We start from the raw sequence: 20499 nt of genomic DNA, 5'->3' as shown, positions 1-20499 counted from the left end.
GGCCGCTTCGATCTCCGTCTCAGCAGCCCCGGCAAGGGAAGGCGAATTTCTTAGGGTGATTCTGGCCTCGGGCAGCGGCGATGACAAGGCGGCAAGTGATTTCAGGGCCACAGGTCATGACTAGACCGCCCACAAGACCACCAGTTCGTTGGGGGTGATTCTTGATGCAGGGAGGCACCACAGTCCTCCGGTCACCCCTGAATATGTGCCGATGAGCATATCGATCTCTTCCCACGGCCAGCAGTTAAAAACACGCGCTGGGGCAAGGCACCACACAATCTTTACAGCAGTTTGGAAATGCTTTGGAACCTTTTAACCCTGGGTTCCAGGACAGGAGGCCAGCTCTTCTCAGGCCCTTGGAGATTCAGTTAGAAGACACTGCACACTGCAAAGTCTTTGTAGGTCAAGCAGGCAGGGTCACAGCATACAGCAAAGTCCCTCTTCTCCTCAGCTTCAGATGGACAGCAGAACAGGTCAGCCCTTAGAGCACACACCAAGGCAATCTTCCTTCAGTTCCTTCAGCGGTCCTTATTCTGGCAGAGGTTCCTCTTGCTTGTAGAATCTGATTTTCTGTTGTCAGGGGTCCTTCTCCTATACCCCTAAAAGTCTTTGAAGTCTTTGTGCAAGTGGGCCCTGAGCCCGGTCTAAACCAGTTCTGGGTGTTGCTGGAGCACTTGGGCTTCCTGGCTTCTTCCTTTTTTTCAGTGTGAGGGGCAGAGGTGACAGTCGCCCAGCAGGAGGTGGAGCCAGCATTGTGGCAGGCAGGCACAGCCCTATTCACTCCCAGGTGCTATCTCCTCCCACCATTCTAGTTGCAGATGCAGTCATTCAACCACGGGCTGACTCAGACAACCTACTGGGGGCTCTCCAGCCCCTGTCACCCTCAAACCAGACAGTCAATCCACAAGCAGGCCCAGGCACACAGAAAGGTTAGACAAGAGAACAGCCACTTTCTAAAAGTGCTGTTCTCAAACACAGAATGTAAAAACAACCTTTCCTAAAAGATGTGTTATTAAATTCTGAGTTCAGGGATATAAATCACTTATGCCCCATCTTGTTCCTATGGGAAGATAGGCTGGTATCCATTGGGACCAGCCTCCCCCATGTTAGTCTATGGAGCAAGATAACCTTGCAGCAGTGAGCACACAAAATGGCTGCTGCTCACTACCAGAGCTTGTTACCTGCACTAGTACATGCTCTACCTTTCCTATACACTGCACCCTGCCCAAGGGGTTACCTTGAGCCTTCCATAGGGGTGACCAATGTGTATATAAAGGGAAGGGTTAGGCCCAGCCAGTGGGGACACTGGCTAGGAGGACATGGCAGTTCACTGACTGCACACAGGCACTGCGGTGGCAGGCCTGAGACACCATTTTAGGGCTACTCATGTGGGTGGCACAATCAGTGCTGCAGGCCCACTAGTAGCATCTGTCATCACCAGCCCTGGTACATCTAGTACACTTTACTAGGGACTTCGTGGTGATACAAATATGCCAATCAGGTACATCCAATCAATATGACAATTTTCATAGGGAGCACTTACACTCTGGCACTGGACAGCAGTGGCAGAGTGTCCAAAGCATCTAAACCAGCAAAAACGAAATCCAGCACAGCATCAAAAATACAGGAGGCAGAGGCAAAAAGAAAGGGGAAAACCACACCAAGGGTGTTGGGTCTAACAAATGTCATCTCTGGAAATGCGTTACAACATCCTTATACAGGAGAAACAATTAAACTCTTTCATAATTCTGATTTCAATGGTTTCAATATTATATATTGTATTAAATGTCCCAGTGGACTTTTGTATATAGGCAAAACTGAGAGGAAAGTCAAAATCCGAATGTCAGAGCATAAACGCACGATAAGAATGCAGAATAAAACAAGCAGTTTAGCCAGACACAGGGCAGAGACGAGGCATAGCATAGAGCAATTCAAATTTCAAATAATTGAGAAAGTTTCACATCACTCTGCTAAAGATTTAACTAGCAAGTGTGGCAAGGGGATTTTACATTAGTAAGCACTGTTGAGCTTCGGGAAGTGAAAACAGGTTTATAGGGTAAAAGGAGCTTGGTAATTCCAGTGACTGGTACATATTCATGAAAAAGCACCTCTTGGGGTTATTCATATTAGAGTAGGGTGACTGGATAGAGGTTTTATGTGATTGAGAAAAGTTGTCCTCAGTTGATTTTCATCACTGTTTACACTCGTGACTTGCCCCCAGATTCATCATGGTCATGTTTTGTGAGTCCTTAATAGCGAATTTTAAGGATTCGATATTAAAGACTCAAAAAAACGGGATGCATGTAGAAATCACAATATTTTATGCGATTTCTAATGCTTCCTTATTTGTGATTCGATAATTGCTAATCGTAAATAAGGAATGGCTTTCCCATTCATTCCTATGGGCCTAAAGACCCATAGGAATGAATGGGGGGTCATTCCTTATTTGCGATTCGCAATTAGCGAATCGCAAATAAGGAAGCAATTTCAAGGGTGCCAGGGTGTCCAAAGGACACCCTGTAGCACCCCTGAAATGGTAATGTACACTGGTGTTGCGCACACACATGTCCAAAGGACATGTGTGTGTGTAACATACAACTTAGAAAAATGCACTAAAGTGCATTTTTCTAAGTTTTTGCTATTTATCACGTAGTTAGACTTCGCGGTAAATAGCGGCCCCAGATTGCGAATTCGCAATTTTAAAATGGTTCATGAATTGCATTTAAGGAATCTCAAATTGAGATTCCTTAAATGCAATTAATCTCAATTTAGCGATTTCTAGAATTGCGATTTTTTTCATTTGGGATGATGAATCCCAAATGCAAAAATAGCGCTCAGAATGGGCCAGATTCTCCGAATCTGACCCTTTGCGAGCCGAATTCGGCTTGATGAATCTACATATAAGGGATCAATGATGCTGGGATGAGTATTATGTTTATTTCCACGACAGTAGCGAACCGCGTTATAGGATGATGTAAACGCACACTGATATAAAAGTGAAAATGGTGTTAGGACGTTAACATTTGTTTGAAGTTTGGGCTTTATTGCATACATGTTGACAGACTAAAACAGTAAGCGTTTGGGCAGAGGAGTAGGTCTTAAGGAGGAGCATCGTGGTCATATAATACTGATTTTGCCATATTCTTATTCCCTAACAGTTTCATGACCTGCACTTGCGGTATTGATAAGAGTATGTCGCAGAACACATCGGGTATGTGCTAGGAACCTTGAAGGAGGTAAGCTTGTAAGCGTCTGAGTGGGTGGATAGTTTTTTATCAGAGTAGTCGATAGCATCATGTTACATCGCTGAGGCTTTTGATCCCTATAGTTCGACCGTATGAAGCTGGGGAGTCTGGAAACTCCAAAAGTGGTCACTTCAACGGGGACGCCCCTTGGCTGGGGCAGCCGTGCGCGTTACAAGTCTATTTAACATTAACATTAACATTGTGTAACACTCAAGTCTTTAGTTTACTGCTTATGGTCAGTGTAATGGATTTATCACAGGTCAGTATTTTTGTTCACATATTTTAACCTACTGCGTTTAAAGTGCGATTTTGTTGGACCAGTGAGGACCTACAAGTTATACTTTGAGCTATGGTTAAGTTTGAAACCATAGCTGACATTAGTGAGTGTTTTCACGGTGGCGTGGATGGGTCTGTTTTTGTTTTTTCCTTTATTCTTCGCTTTCAGATTTTGGTGTTGGGGTTACAAATTACAATGTGGGGTTCTGTAAATGAGAAGACTGATTTAAACAGTGTTCTACCAGACACATGTGACTTTTTAAACATGTAATGTTACTTCTGATGTATGAATAGTGTTTTGACATTTTTTCAAGTAAACCTTCGTTATGTTTCAGATTGAAGCGCCCGAAGAAGGGCTCATCGCCCGAAATGCATTGGGCAAGAACTAAAATCCAAGAACATTATGCATAATTTGCTATTTGTTTTTTGTATAAAGAAGTGTTCAAGTAAACAGCCAAAGCATAAGTGAATCATGCTTTCATAAGTATTTTCTGTAAATAAATGTCTCAAATGTAATGTATATATTGTCATAAGTTTATTGATGAAAGTGGTACATTGTTTAAAGTAAACATTGCAAAAGATTCAGCTAATGTGCACAATGGTCAAGTTGAATCAACTTGGAATAGAGTGGTGTATGTATAGTCCCATTCTGTGGTGTTTACATATGCAGTGGAAATGTCAGCCGTAATGTCATGGACTTGTCCTTGTATGCAACAAAGGTACAGATGTAAAAGACATCTGGCCGTACGCAGGGGTACTTCTCTAGGGAAAATCAGTCCATCTGTGCCTACTGCATGGGGAATGTATGAGCACTCATAACACAATTGGTTTGTGACCTGCTTGCCAGCTGCTGTCATATCCTTATACCATAAGTTATCTAATAAGGAGTTATGGACCCCATGTTATCCTGCCAACTGGTCAGGATGGGCTTGTCTGCATCGGCGAGACAGCTGCCATTGGTGTAATGTGATATCAACGGTACTGTTCCATTCTACATAATTTTCAATGGGTACAGGAGGTGATGAGGTGAGGGGTTCATAGTTATTTGGGGTACTGACAGAGGATGTTGAACTCTGTTCATTACTAGGGGTGCTATTAACATATAGTAGAGTGTCATCCGCGTATGTTGTCATGACTAGTTGATAAGTAGGGAAATGCAGTCCTCGGTGACTGTGATATTCTTGCATCGCACACGCCAGTGGTTCAACAACTAGGGCATAGAGCGTGGGCGACAAGGGACAACCCTGGCGGGTGCTCCTTTTTATCTGTATCGGTTCCGTGACGTGGTTCCCGAGTCTAATGCGGGCGATCGGGTCTCTATAAAGCACCGCAATCCTCTGGAGTAACACTTGGCCAAGCCCGAGTCTCGTGAGCACCGCTCTTAAAAAAAGGCAACTCCACGGAATCGAAGGCCTTTTCCATGTCTAAAAACACTGCTATCGCCTTCTGTTCCGGACGTGTGTGTTGAAGGGCACTAAAAACCGTTCTCAAATTGTATGTAATATTCCTGCCTGTCACAAACCCCGCTTGTTCAGGAGCCACCAACTCCGGGGCCAATAAAGCCAATATAGTTGCAATGATGTTTGCGTATATTTTTGTGTCCACATTTAGTAGCGACAATGGTCTATAAGAGCTACATTCCTCTGGAAGTTTCTCCGGCTTAGGGATGGCCACTATTATCGCTTCTCTCATGGTTTTCGGCCTTTTACCTGTGTCGCTCATAGCTGCAAACAGGGCCGAAAGATGTGGTAGCGGCAGGTCCAAAAATGTCTTATAAAAACCAACTGTGAGCCAATCTGCCCCTGGTGCACTACCTGCCTTCATCCCTCCCAGGGCCTCCCGTATCTCATCATGCTCTATTGGGTGCATAAAAATTCTCTCTGCACGTCCGATAAGAATGGAGGTTTTATATGTTCCAAATAGTCTAATATATCCTTCCCGCTCCCCATCGCACGTGATAAATCCGAATATTATCCTCTAAATCTCTGTGCTATCTCCTCTTCAGTTGTAAGTAAGGCACTCTCCCCCGACTTGATGGCCGCAACCGCTATTTTACGCCTCTGTTGTTTTACCATATTGGCCAGTACCGCTCCCGGTCTATCCTTTTCCACATACACTCTAGCTGTAGCATATTTGCCCAAATGCTTAACCTCCGCATCTGCCCATGCCTGATATTCCGCCAGCATTCCTTTCAGTTCCTCCCGGGCAGCATCAGTGTCACGTTTTAACTGGCGGTCTTCACACACTTTGAACGCCTCCCACACAGTCTGGAAGCTATCCACAGACCCTATATTAGCTTCAAAGTACGTCTCTATCCCTTCATGCAATGCCTCTCTAAATATAGGGTTCTGTAATGAGTATGGCGGAAATCTCCATGAGAATGGGGGTAGTACTTTCCGAGGCATTGTAAACATCAGCAGAATAGATGAGTGGTCTGAGAGTGTACGGGGAAACACCTGACATTTGCGTACCTGTGAGAGAAGTCTTGTTGAGGCTAGCCAATAATCTATACGTGTTTGTATATTATGAAAGGCTGAATAATGCATGTATCCTCCTACCTCTGGGTATAAGCTGCGCCATACATCTGCAAGGTCTTCGCTAATTAGTATCCTGTCAAGTTCCCTAGCTGCCTTTGCTTGTCTCCAGTCTGAGCCGCTCGATCGGTCCACATCTGGGCACCTGGTCATGTTAAAGTCCCCCCCACAGGACATTGAGACTGGGATATTCCATAGTTATATCAGTCAGCTCTTTATAAAACTCGGGGCTGTCATAGATAGGTCCATATACATTCACCAATAGTATTTCCAACCCTCTGCCACCAAACTGCGATGTGACATATCTGCTCCCCGGGTTTGCAAATAACATTCTCAATGTGTAATCAGATTTCGGGTTTACCCATGTTAGCTTCCGCATGCATGGGTCGTGAAGCCTGCCGCATTAATCTAACCCTTCAGGCCCCTTGATTGCAACCTAAGACTGTTCGCGGGCAAATGCGTCTCTTGTATTAAAGCCAGGTCTATAGGTGCCTCGTTAAATAATTCAAAACCTTGCGTAGCTTTCGGAAGTCATTCAACCCTCGCACATTCCACGTCAGAGCTCTCAGATCTCCCTCCTTATTGTCTACCTCAGGACCACAAGGCGACCCTTGCATATTCGACAGTGTCTGTCATTGTCTTTCCCACAGTAGTCAACGATGTAGAATCTGATATCAGAAGCGCAATGGACGGCACCTCGTAACATTAACCTCAGAGCTTCCCTCCCTTCCTCTCCCACTCATCCCGCCCACAGCGGACCACCCCCAACTAGGTAGCAAAAAGTCCAATCCCCGGGCCTGCTCCACCCTCCCCCAACCACCCAACCAAATTCCCCCAGCACAGTGTCACTACATGTGGGTGGAGGTTGCTCTACACCAGAAAAAAAACAAAATGTTAACACAGTACTTGACACTCAATTCACCTCCTCCAGCCAACAGCTAATTTCCCTTCCTCTGCTGGAATCGACGCTGGTCTCAAATAACTCCCTCCTAGCAGCCAGCGCTTCACTACAGGGAACTGCACTTCTAGCCACTGTCTAATCAGAGATCCTATTTCGTAAAACATCTCTCAGTCTTGTTCCTCCAATCCGCCACCTGTACTTCCCGTTCTGGGGTTTTTCTCCGTTCCTTTGCCCAGTCTTTCAGTACCTTCTGCAGTGTTCTAGGATTTGTGAAGATATGCGATTGTCCATTTCTGTTGATTTTCAGCTTAGCTGGGTATAGCATAGCATATTCCAGGCCTTGTTCGGGCAATTGTTTCTTCATAGGAACAAAGTGTTTCCTCGCTTCTTGGACTTTGGCTGTGAAATCAGGGTACAATGAAATAGTTGAGCCTTCGTACATTAACGTTTGCGTTTCTCTGGCGACTCGTAGGGCAGCATCCCTGTCTCTATAATTGAGGAACTTTGCAATTATTGGTTGCGGCGGTGCTCCTGGCTTCGGTCGCAGGGCCAAGGACTGATGCACACGCTCAATAATAAACGTGGTAGAGAAGACCTCCGCTCCTAGCAGTGTCGTCAACATTCGCTCTATAAAGGGCTCCATCTTGCCCATCTGGGTAGTTTCAGGAAGACCAAGGATGCGCATGTTACTGCGCCGGGACGGCGCTTCCAAATCCTCTGTCTTATCCTGGAGCAGCTGCAGCACCTTACCTAGTTGCTTATGATCTGAGTCGATAGTTGTTTGCGCCTCTTTAACTTCTGTGATCCTCCTCTGACATGTCCAATCTCTCCGCATGTTTATCAAGTCTCTCTCCCATTCTATCCATTCTGAACGCTAACGCATCCATCTTCGCCCCTAGCAATGAAATACCATCCTGCAGCCCTTTCTCCATTGACTTCAGCATGCTTCTGATATCTTGTTCTTGTTCTATAGGGGAGGAAGGTCTGCTACTACCACCTGTGGCTTTGTCCTGTGGTTTAGCACTCTTTTGGGCAAAGGGGAGCTTTGACTGGCCCGCTCCGGTTTTCCTATCTTGCTGTCCGGGGGATAACAATGTGGCGCTCAAGTGTGATGTCGTGTGATGGAGAGCACGCCGCCCACAAGGGAAATTCCAGATCCCACGGGCTAACGCTGCAATATTTGTGTCACAAGCTGGTGACCCACAGCTCATGCAAAGTCTTTGGTGCAGTTCCCATGCAGTGTGGATCGCGTTTTGACTATTCTGCCAGGAGCCTCTATCATATAGCCTCGCGCCCGGTACCCTGAACAATGTGCAGAACTTCTCCTCTCCTCAACGTTTCTGCTTCTCGGCGCTGCTTTAACTTCGCGCTCTTCCACTGTGTCACTTACTCACTGCGCAGGTCGTGAAATTGCGCCTCTGGACACTTACTCTGTGGTGCAGATTTCAGTCCAGCCTCGCGACGTGGAGTAGGGTGTTTGGTTCTCTTAGACTTATGCCTCTGCCTGTTCCCTGTAAGCGCGTCTTCCCTGACCTCTCTCCCAGCGCTGACAAGAATGAGGACTCCGTCTCATTGAACCTCACCAGGTTTGCCTGATGTCACCATAGGTTCTAGGCCTCCTCCGGAGACAGCAATGTCTGTCTCTGCAGGCCGGATCGTCTGCTGCCTTAGTCGTCTACTCCGCTCACCACGCGTCGCATCAGTGGTTCCCCTACGACCTCCCGGTCTGTCCGCGCCTCACAGGAGCGTGGGCCTATCTCGCCCCCCGCCATGCAGCCAGCAGTATTTGCTCCACTATCGGGGCCGCCCGCAGGCAGAGCAGAGTTAGCACCTTCGCTGCTCATCGAGACTCAGTTTCTCCGGCCGGTCAGACAGGTGCGTCGCCGCACGCAGAGCGACGTCGTCGCGTGGGTCCTCTACACGAGGCCAGTGCTTCACGGTCTCCACACACGATGGGCAGCGCCTAACACAGCTCCGCAATCCGGCCGCCAGCACGCTCCGCGCCGGGCTTTTACTTGCCCAGCAGCTTCTCAGTGAGCCCCAGCAGGTTTTTAGTGTTCCCAGCGTCATTGGGTCCCAGAATCATGTAGGATTTTGTGTCGGCTTAACGGAGCTCGAGACTCAAGCAAGCTCCGCCCCCCCTTCAATGGGCCAAATAACTATATTACCCACTTTGTTTGTTTGTTTGTTTGCTATTGTTTGATCACTTTGCTATTACTCTATTGTATTTAGAGTTCCATGGAGAAATCCTTCTCTTCTCTTGTAATTCTCTTCTCTTCATGTTCCTAAGTTCATATACCATACTTTCATTAAAGGTATTGATATTGTCAAGTGGTTTGTTAGGGTTACATTTTGACTTGGGTTTGAAAGGAGACAGCCCTCAAATTACTCACTAATCGCTGCTCTGTCAGGAGTTGCGTATTGGTGAAGGATCTCTCTTAACTAGTCCCTTCAGTTTCCAACTCCATCAAGTTTCTCATAAGCTCAATATCTAATGCTGCCAGGTTACTGTCTAGCTAGATATCTTTACTCAATGCCCTGCTTTTTACTTGTTGTTTAAAGAATTTCCGCATAAATTTGTAAAGAGCAACTCTGCTTTGTTCATAGTTGAGTATAGTATCTGGACAGTATGATAAACCTAGCCCCAAAATGTGTTGGTCTTATAAAGAGAGTACTTCTTGGCTAAGATTGATTACTGTGTTAATGTCCATTACTTCTTGCTGTGGCTCCGTGTAACCACACCTGCTGTATTTCCTTTGTCTGTTCCCCTTCCCTCCCTTCCTCTGGTTCCTCTGCCTCTGTTTTGCTGCTGTTGCGTCTGGTGATTGGTGTGCCAACCCAACCGTAAAAAATGCTATTCATCTTGCACTGTCTTATTCTTGAATGATCTGTGGGTCCTTCCTGGTCCGATTCGGAACCAGTGTCAGAGCTAATATCACTCATTGTCAATTTTTGCCTTATTTTATTGGTTACTTATAACCTTTCTCTCCTGATGTTATCATATTTCTTAGAGAAGGTATACATTATTCTATTTTCATAGTCCATCCTGTCTCTCTGAAACTTTTGAGCATTTCTTGCTGTTATGACGTCCTCATGTTTCATCATTGTTTCTTTCATTTTCTTAGAAATTTCAGGACTGTCTTTTTCAGCAGTTTGGTACAGCTGGCCTGTGTCCTCTTTTATTTGTTCCAAAAGTATGTCCTATCAATAGAAGCACATTTAATAATAAATGGGTCATCCTTTTCGAACAGCATTGAATTCTGCCCCTTCCTTGATAAAGTCGGGATGAGGATTTTGTACATGGGGTAATCATTATTCGCAGCCCCCCTTGGGCTCTTGCCCACCTCAACATATCATTTTGAGGATTGCACCTTCCACCAGTATGACATTTCAGTTTTATAAAGGTATTCCAATGTGTGGCTTAAGTTTTAAAATGACTCCTTTTTGTCTCTCTCTCTCCCGTTGTTGCCACGGCATGTTCTCCATTGCTGTGACCATCTTTGAACAGCCACTCTTCCACCCTCAATTTCCCCTTTATTTCTTTGACCGCCATTTCGAGAACATTCCACAGATATAATCAGTCTGCTTCTTCAAGTGCTGTTGCTTGCTGCTCCCGTAGGTTCTGCACTCTGCCTTCCATTAATAGTTTCTTTTTGCTCCTCCCGCAGGTTCTGCACTCTGTCTTCCATTAATAGTTTCTTTTTGCTCCTCACGCAGGTTCTGCACTCTGTCTTTCATTAATAGTTTCTTTTTGCTCCTCCCGCAGATTCTGCACTCCGTCTTGCATTAATAGTTTCTTTTTGCTCCTCACGCAGGTTCTGCACTCTGTCTTCCATTATTAGTTTCTTTTTGCTCCTCCCGCAGATTCTGCACTCCGTCTTGCATTAATAATTTGTTTTTGCTCCTCCCACAGGTTCTGCACTCTGTCTTGCATTATTAGTTTCTTTTTGCTCCTCCAACTGGTTCTGCACTCTATCTTGCATTATTAGTTTCTTTTTGCTCCTCCCACTGGTTCTGCACTCTGCCTTGTAATAATAGTTTAGTTTTGCTCCTCACTCAGGTCCTGGACTCTGTCTTGCATTAATAGTTTCTTTTTACTCCTCACTCAGGCCCTGCACTCTGTCTTGCATTAATAGTTTCTGTTTGCTCCTCCCACAGGTTCTGCACTCTGTCTTGCATTAATAGTTCATTTTTGCTCTTCCCTCAGGTCCTGCACTCTGTCTTGCATTAATAGTTTCTTTTTGCTCCTCCCACAGGTTCTGCACTCTGTCTTGCATTAATAGTTTCTTTTTGCTCCTCCCACTGGTTCTGCACTCTGTCTTGCATTAATAGATTATTTTTTCTCCTCCCACAGGTTCTGCACTCTGTCTTGCATTAATAGTTTATTTTTGCTCCTCACTCAGGTCCTGCACTCTGTCTTGCATTAATAGTTTTTTTTTTTGCTCCTCCCGCAGGTTCTGCGCTCCATCTGCAGTGAGAGTTGCCCTCCTGGGTACAGAAGGGCTGCCAGAGAGGGGGAGCCCGTGTGCTGCTTCGACTGTCTCCCCTGCTCCCGGGGAGAGATCAGCAACGGCACAGGTCAGGGCAGCTAAAGTGAATTTCTTCATGTATCTAACATTCAGCTTCAAGCAGAATGCACACATGCAAAATACCTTATCCTACCATAACAATCCCTTTAGGCCTGCCACATTTGAAGTAGATTGATGAACCGGATAAAACTGTAAGGGCATTTTCACTTTTAACATGGACGTTTACCCACTAAAGAGCAGTAGGATGGGAGTGCAGCAAACTCAAGAGTGCTCGGTGCATGTGATGCATTTAGTAGTTTTGTCCTTACATCCTGTACTGGTGCTTCGCATCCTCTGTTTCAGCATCTCCCCATCTCACATATGAAGGGAACAATCAAGGTGTTTTAAAACATTTTTGGGTAGAGCTGATAGGTTGTAAATTGATATTTGTATTTGTATAGCGCACTACTCACCCGCAAGGGTCTCAAGGCGCTTGTACGAATACCGCTGTGGAACCCATCCTGGCTTTCCCTGTGAGGCGTCCACTCCTGGGCACCCCCAAGGTGGAGGCCAGGCATCCTTAGCGTTGTGGGGTCCGTTGTGGAGATTAAGCAAGCTATTGCCCAGAGTTGCAGAGTGGGACTCCATGATTGGAATAGGCACCGAGGCGAGAATTATCAGGTCCGTGGAATTTTGAACCCAAGACCCGCCGAGGCGGAAAATTGAACCCTGGTCCCGGGCCAGACCTCTGCATCAGGGTCTGCCGCTCTAACCATTGAGCCACACTTCTCCACTTCTCCAGGTTGTGCGAAGACTTCCCACTCAATGGAGGCTGTCTTGTGGAGGGGTCTTAAGGGGCCCATTAGAAAGCAGAGCCCTCCGGCACAGTTGAAAGGTGACCTCAGTAGGACGGGTCGTTGTCAGCAGGGCTCAGCAGCGGTCATGGGTTCAGTGATGTGCTGAGGGCTGCATTGAGGCCAGATAGGGGCAGACTCAATTGAAAGCGCTCTCATCGGGAAGGATCGTCCGCAGAGCCCACGCAGAGGTCAGAGATAGCATACTGTCAGAGCCAGGAAAACACCAGGAAATGAATTGGATTAAAATCGCAGGTGATGGTCCAGAGAGTTCTATAGTCATCACTGTTCTGAGGACAGAAAAATTGATCTTCAAACTGGCAGTGCGGACCGTCCTGGGGTGAGAGAATTACCATTAGGCTGGGTTGAATGTATGGCAAAAGGGGTAGGAGAGGTGTTGAAACAACATTCCAGTTAAGACAAGATCAATTCTTTCTATCACATTTGACTTCATGGAGCTTCTTTGAGAAATGTTTTTTGGGCAGATGTGTGAGTAGGGGGCCTGGGGGTGGCTTTATCACGTTTAACTTTGTGTAACTTGGTTGAGAGTTGTTTTTCTGTCAGATGTATAAAAAAGGGCCAGAAGATGGCGCTGAAGCCGAATTTTTCTTCTTTTTTTTGTGTTGGTTTTTTACCCTATTAGTGTTTGTTGCTGCATAAATGTTCAACACAGTGCCGCTAAATTAAGCCTGAATTATTTTGTGCCATGCTACCAGAGGGTTAATCACAAGTTAATTTAGTCATTTTTGTGGTTCTCCCTGACAAGGATTGTGGTTGTTGCTTGAATAGAGTTTTCTTACACCTTCTTTTTTCCAGCACCTACTGCTCCTGGGGAAAACGTGTATTGTAATTTCATTTATTTAGCTCTTACTACCCCTGATGAGGTGTCGAAGCGCTTTTTTAGCAAGTAGCACGCTACTCCGGGACCCATAGAGGATTAGTGTTGAGTTAGTATAGTGAAACATAAATACATTTTAACTGGTGGATAGGTTAGTCAGTTATTTTGATTCAGAAGGATAGCAGAAGCATAGAAGAGGAGAAACAAAGGTTTGCATGTATATAGCGCATGTTACCCCTGATGGGGTGTTGAAGCAGGCTACTCCCGAAACCCATAAAGGATTAGTGCTGAATTAGTATGGTGAAATATGAACGTTATTTGAGGGGTGGATATTAGTCAGTTATTTGGAGTGAGAAGGACAGTGGAGGGATAAAAATGAAGAAAGGTTTGCATTCATGAAGCACCTGTTACCCCTGATGGGTATTGAAGCACTTTTCTGGCGAGTAGGACGCTACTCTGGAACCCATAAAGGATTAGTGTGGAAAATGAGTATAGTGAAATATGCAGTAATTTGAGTGGTAGTTATGTTATTCAGTTATTTGGATAGAGAAGGGTAGGTTGCGGGATAGAAGAGGGAAAGAGGTTTGTATTTATATAACACTTGCTACCCCTTGATTGGGTTTTGAAGCGCTTTATTGGCGAGTAGCACGCTACTCTGGAACCCATAAAGATTACTGTTGAATTAGTATGGCGAAACATGAAAGTAATTTGAGTGGTGGGTATGTTAGTCAACTATTTGGATTGAGAAGGGTTGGGTAGGGGTAGAAAAGGGAAAAAGGTTTGCATTTATATAGTGCTGGTTACCCTGATGGTGTGTTGAAACACTTTATTGGTAAGTAGCACTCTACTCTGGAACCCATAAAGGATTAGTGGTGAATTAGTATAGTGGAATATGGAATTTGAGAAGTGAACATGTTAGTCTGTTATTCTGATTGAAAAGGAAAGTAGAGGGACAGAAGAGTGAAAGATGTTGTTCTTTTTTTCTTTTTGAGGTCCTAGCATTAGGAGCAGGCTTTTGGATGAGTACAAATGGGTTTTTGAAGGGAAGAGTAAGAGGGAAGAGTTTAGAAAGGTTTGTTTTGGAAGATTGGTATAGTAAAAGCGGTGTCATATGATGGGTCGAGTAGGAGAGAGTCTAGAAAGGTTTTTTGGGGATCATAGTAGTGGTATGCTGCTTGGGATACATGAGAGAGTGGATGTAGAGGATATATTGATAGATGTATAGGGTGAGATATAGGGTAGTGCATTGGAAATAGTAGTAGAAAGAAGTTTGAGATGAGTCAGAAGGTTGGGCTAGAGCAGAGGTCTTCAAACTTTAGTAGGTTGAGCCCCCCCATCTGAATTCTTTTTAGATGTCAGGTTCCCCCACCAACTGACATTAATTTCTGGAATCTGGCACACTACATATTCGACCGCCACCCGCATATCCCGGGCCATATCTGACAAACAATGTTCAACACAATAAGACTGTCTAGTAAACTGCAGGTTTTTGAGTGGGTGTGGTTGAATGACAGAGGCTTTTTACAAAGCTCAAAAACTATTTTACAAGATAAAATGTGAGCAAATTCTTTTTACCAGGATGCTTTATTTTACACAAGACCTAGATTGATAATAACACCACCAGCATTAATGTGACAGGTGTGCCTATTTTTCGCCATAGTGACGGTCAATCTGTGGACGGATTTTTTCTATTGCTGTTCTCAGGCTGTGCTCCACATCCACTAATTTTACAGTGCAATAGTATTTTTGGCAACCCCTCCCCCATTTCCTCCTTCTCCATGAATTCCATCACTACCACTCACCAACAGTGCACCTCATTCTCTATAGCACCTTTCTGACAAACATTTCATTTTTTTATAGCCCTCCTAACAGTCTACTCAGACTCAGCTCTTTGATCTTCATGGTACACGTTCTTTGTAGCAGGCACATTATCCCTCTGCACTCTGTGGGTGGCAGGAGTGCACATGTGAGTGCACAGTGAGCGATGCATCAGTGTGAGAGTGAGGTGAGAGGAGTGACTGCAGGGTGAGTGAGGTGACCATGTGGATTTAGGTGCGGATGTAAGTGCAGAGTGGAACGAATGAATGTATGGTTAGTGATGGGCTTTCTTGAGTGACACTACATATTGAGCAGTGAGGGGGACAGGTGAGTGAAGTGTTACATGACTGCAGGTTGAGTAGTGTGCTCGTGTGACTGCAGAGTAAGGTGCAGGGCGAACTGCGCAAGTGCATTGTGAGTGCAGAGTGATGACTGTGAGTGCAGGGTGATCAGTGCGAGCGCAGGGTGAGCGAGTGATTGGTGTGAGTGCATGGTGATCATTGTGAGTGGATATTGATCGCTGTGAGTGCAGGGTGAGTGTGAAAGTGAAGGGCGAGAATGATGAGTGCGTTGTTTGAATGCATGGTGCATTCCCAGACACTTGAGGTAACTCCGCATGTTATTGATAGCGGCGTACTGTACACAAATAAGCAGTCACCTAAAGCTGTATTTTCAGTACTTATCTTTGCATACTTTGAACAGCAAATATAAATAGAAAGCACTTTTCATTTTGGTCTAGGGCTGCGTGAGTGATCCTTGACTGATAATTAAAGGGAACAATGACAGAAAAGTCATATTACAAATCAATACAAACATCTTTATTTATAACCTGTATTTAGTGTCAAGACAACCACAAGCAATTTGCAGGCTCTTTAAACCATCCATGGCATTTTCATTTGGCAACTTAAAGCCATTTTAGCCTGCTGCGGAGGTTGTGCGCCTTTTTTTTGTTTAGAACAGAGGATGCAGTGAGCCACTAGCCTTCTGACACGTCCACGATTACTGCACGAGACGATTTAGCCCCGCAGTTGTTTATCTGATGATTTATATCCAGACACGATCGGGGAGGCTTTTTCAGACCCCCAGGTTGCTGCTCGCTCGGCTGATTGGAGCCCACGGGACCATTTGATGTCTCTCTTCAAGATGCCACACATTATGTAGTGGCTTTTCTGGTGCCCAAGCCTGGTCCCTACACCCCTAGACCCACCACCTCACTCGTCCTGATGAAGACCCCACAGTAAGGTGCAAGTGAACCTACACCACCAGGGGTCGAAACGTCGACTTACTCTCCTTTAGATATCCTACTCAAACTCAACAGAACATTTTTGACTGTGTTTCTACTATTGGGATAGGATGGCATTTGTACAGAATTGTATTATGGCAATATCGACATGCCCATCTGTTGTTCAACTATAAAATGTATTTTTGTGACCACATGTGACCTTAAAACTTTCTCTCACTACCTTGATCCTCACAATCACCTACCTTACCCCCTCCCTGTACTCCTTTTCACCCACGCCTCTCTTTGTGAATTGAAAGAACTGTGATTATTTACGATTCAATGTATGCATAATCTGCTTATGAAGAGGATGTGAATAAATAACATTCCTCCGAAAGTTATTCTGCATTTCTTTCAAAAATTCGTAAATCGTTTTACTAGAATTGTTTGTTTAGCGACTGGGACCCTCTCTTACAAGTAACATTGAACTACCCAGGTCCCAGTACCTTTGGGTTAACCCCTTATCTGTAACGTAGATTTAAATTCAGCAAAGACCTTCATAGCCAGTCGAAGGTAAACCCCAGGAAACAAAGAGGAAAAGGCAGCAAGCAGTGGAATGCGGGAACTTTATGCACGCGAATTTCGCGGCACTTCCTACACTCTCTGCTGCTGTCCCATCATTGGTGGAACGTCAGTGGTGACGTTCTTTCCTGCTAATTTGCTGCTGCTGCTCCGGAGTTCTCCTATCAAAAATCCCCATTTGAAATGGGGCACGACTTTCGATCGTAGCACAGTACAAAAGTAGGATTTTACAGTGCAGAGCGCGCCCCCCCCCTGGGATGTTGTCACGCCCCGCAGGGGGGCGCGCCCCACAGATTGAAGAACAATGGCCTAGAGGATATATTGAGAGAAGTATAGGCTGAGAAATAGGGTAGTGCATAGGGTAGTGCATTTTAAATGCTAAATTAGAAGAACGTAATAAATATATAGATTCATAAGTACAATGAAAGTATATAGATGCACAAAGGAGGTAAGTATATGTTGATTAAAGATATTGATAGAGGTACAGGATGAGAAATAGGGTAGTGCATTGGATATGCTTTTTCAGGAGAAAAGTAACAGACATACAGATACAAGTACCTGGAAGGTACATAGATGCACAATGGAAGTAAGTATATGTAGACCAATGATGATTTTTATGTATTTATTTATTTATTCATTTATTTTCATCAACATAATTATTCTACATGTTTATACAAAGCAATACACAAAGATAGGTACATATCTATAGCGAAAATAAATGCTTATATACAGAGGAATATGCTGTAAATTTCTGTTTGTGTATGGTGCATATGTGGTGAAGAGCCAATTCTTGAATAGTTTTCTGAAGATAAATAAGGTGGTTGGCAGTGGATCTTATGTTGCGGGTAAAGAGTTCCGTAGTTTGGCTGCATGAACAGAGAAGGATGAGCCACCAGTGTTTTTTGTCTTATATCTTGTAATTTTGAGGCGAGATGCCTCTTTAGGGCGTAGGTTCCTTTGGTGAAAGTGTTTGGTGATTTCAATCTTGATGAAGAGCAGTCCCATTCCATGTATTGATTTGTGGGTGATACAAGTAGCTTGAACGTAGATCTTCTTCAACCGGTAACCAATGCAGGGCTTTTAAGGCAGGTGAGATGTGGTCTTGTGGTTTGATATGCAGAGTAATCTGGCAGCCGAGATCTGAATCTGTTCCAGTTTTTTCATGGTCGTTAAAGGTGATCCATGGTAGAGGCTATTGGCATATTTGAGTTTAGACAGAACAAGGTAGATAGTAGCTTGGACCTTGTGTGGAAATCCCAAAGGTGGGAAAATTCGTTGCAGCGTATTTATAGAGACAATTCTTGATCTTGCTAGTTTGTCCACTTGGGCATTCATCGACAGCTTGGAGTCCATGGTCATTATGGGGATCCTTACCTCCTTCAATACTTTAAGTGGTGATCTAATTTCTTCACACACTGGATGTTTTAAAGGTTGTGAAAATATATTTGTCAAGATCACAGGAATATAGAAAGCTGTAAAATTATTTTGTTATTTTTGGTGTTTTTTTTTACAAAAGGCCTTTACTCCTATTTTGAGAAGAATGATTAAACCACTTATTACCATTGCTTTGCTTCACATGACACAGCTTTACCTTGTATTGTTCACGGCAGGTCTACTCGGTGCTGCTTCTTAGACTGAAACTTGTGGAGCCTCTATTATTGACATATACAAAGCGTCCTCTCGGGCTACATCATCTACTTTTGTTTCTTACATTAATAGTTAGATGTAGCAAATTCTATTGAATTTGGTTCTAGAACAATAGTGGCTGCTATGCCCTCAGCATTTGTAACTCCTGATATGTGCATTAAAGTCTTTTGTTTGCATATGTTGAAGTTCATGGGTATGTCTTTGAGAAACAGGTTGTGGTTAATAGCTTTCCTATATCCTCACAGAGTAAATAAGAGAAAATGGGTTGAAGAGGTAATGATCCAATTACTTACCAGTAGTTTTAATGATTTTGAAAACCTTTTTTCTCATACCAATACTTTTGACCCGCTCGGTACCTGAACAAAACTAGCCCGGACACAGTGCCTGGATACCCTCATGGGTGATTAGCCGTGCTCTATAAATCCTGTTTGATTGATTCGATACCCTTATAACTTGGTGGGCTTCGGTTCTCTTTATTGCCATAATAGTAGGAGGGGCATTCAGGAGGGATGGAGGCTTTATTTGTTTTGCTTGCTTTGATTGGCTCCAGCTAGGTCATGTGCTACCTCCTAAAATAAGCATTCGTGTGGGAAAAAGGGGTTTGGAAGTAATAAAGTTAGTCAAAATACTTTATTCAGTCCTATTTGAGCCATAAAAGTGTACAATTGTGTATCAATTAATAATTTTATAATCGTAAATATGTTGACTTTGTAAATAAGGGCTAAAAAATTGCCCATGGAACTTTTCAAAATAATCACCAAATTAAACGGCTGCCATTTGAAATATTCAAGAACAAGAAACTGCTAGACAATATATTCTTATGAGTATCTAGATCTAAGATCTACAACAACTAAATCATTATAAAACATTACCCTAAACTTATCCAAGTATCTTCCTTCTTTTTCAGACCCACTCACATGCTTAAAATGTCCTGACAGCCAGTGGCCCAGTGAAAGGCGTGATCAATGTGTCCACAAAGTGATTGAGTATCTACGTTATGATGAACCCCTGGGACAAACACTCACCTCCTCTGCCATCCTCCTGACCTTCTTCACTGCTTCTGTCTTGGGAATCTTTATCAAGTACAGAAATACTCCTGTTGTGAAAGCCAACAACCAAGGCCTAAGTTATCTGCTCCTCCTCGCCCTCATATTGTGCTTCCTCTGTACCTTCCTCTTTATTGGCTGTCCCAGGACACTCACTTGCATGCTGCGACAAATTATGTTTGGCATTATTTTTTCCATCAGTGTTTCCTGTATTCTTGCTAAGACAGTTCTTGTTGTTCTTGCCTTCAAGGCAACTAATCCATGCAGCTCTGCAAGAAAGTGGATGGGGTCAAAGATCCTAATCTGCATTGTGTTCTTATGTTCACTGGTCCAGACTGTAATCTGCACTGCTTGGCTAGTGAAGTCTCCTCCATTTCCAGAACTGAACATGAAGTCTTACAATGAGAAGATAATCTTTGAGTGTAATGAAGGAGACACCATCTTCTTCTATCTCATGCTGGGATACATGGGCCTCCTGGCAACAATCAGCTTTATAGTGGCCTTTGTCTCAAGGAATCTGCCTGGAAGCTTCAACGAGGCCAAGCTGATCACCTTCAGTATTCTGGTGTTTGTCAGTGTGTGGATCTCCTTTATCCCGGCATACCTGAGCACACAGGGGAAGTACATGGTGGCCGTGGAGGTGTTTGCCATCCTGTGCTCCAGTGCTGGACTGCTCGGGTGCATATTCTTTCCAAAGTGTTATATCATTCTAGTGAGGCCTGAGAGTAATTCCAGGCAACATCTGGTAGGAAAGACACATCACACTGATAATAAAAAATAATGTTAATGAACATAAATGTTTATTAACTAACAACTGCAGGAAAGCAAGAGGTCATGCCATACTGAATAGCGGGTGTAGGTAAGGAGTTAGTGTGGGACCAGATCACCCTTGTGTAAGTTTTACAAAGTTAAGTAGAATTTGTGTCTGCCAAACTAAAGGAATGGGTGGAGTATACAGAATGTGACATGTGGTCAGTAAATTCAATGAGGTGACAATCATTTTTTGGGGCTATTTGTACAATTGTTTACCA

At 44.2% G+C, this 20499-nt stretch overlaps 1 protein-coding gene across 1 annotated transcript; it reads left to right on the top strand.

The window, feature by feature from the left end:
* The first annotated feature begins 8726 nt into the window (after nt 1-8726).
* LOC147693342 (vomeronasal type-2 receptor 26-like) lies at nt 8727-20249 on the top strand. Its single transcript, XM_086935941.1, has 3 exons — nt 8727-8831; nt 11411-11534; nt 19330-20249. The coding sequence occupies exons 1-3, from the start codon at nt 8727-8729 to the stop codon at nt 20247-20249; spliced, it is 1149 nt and encodes a 382-aa protein (XP_086792067.1).
* Nucleotides 20250-20499: the final 250 nt, after the last annotated feature.

This window comes from Lissotriton vulgaris, chromosome 8 (genome assembly GCF_964263255.1).
Source record: "Lissotriton vulgaris chromosome 8, aLisVul1.2, whole genome shotgun sequence".
Classification (NCBI taxonomy): Eukaryota; Metazoa; Chordata; class Amphibia; order Caudata; family Salamandridae; genus Lissotriton; species Lissotriton vulgaris.
The sequence above is the reverse complement of the archived record's forward strand: the minus strand, read 5'-3'. Positions and strand labels throughout refer to the sequence as shown.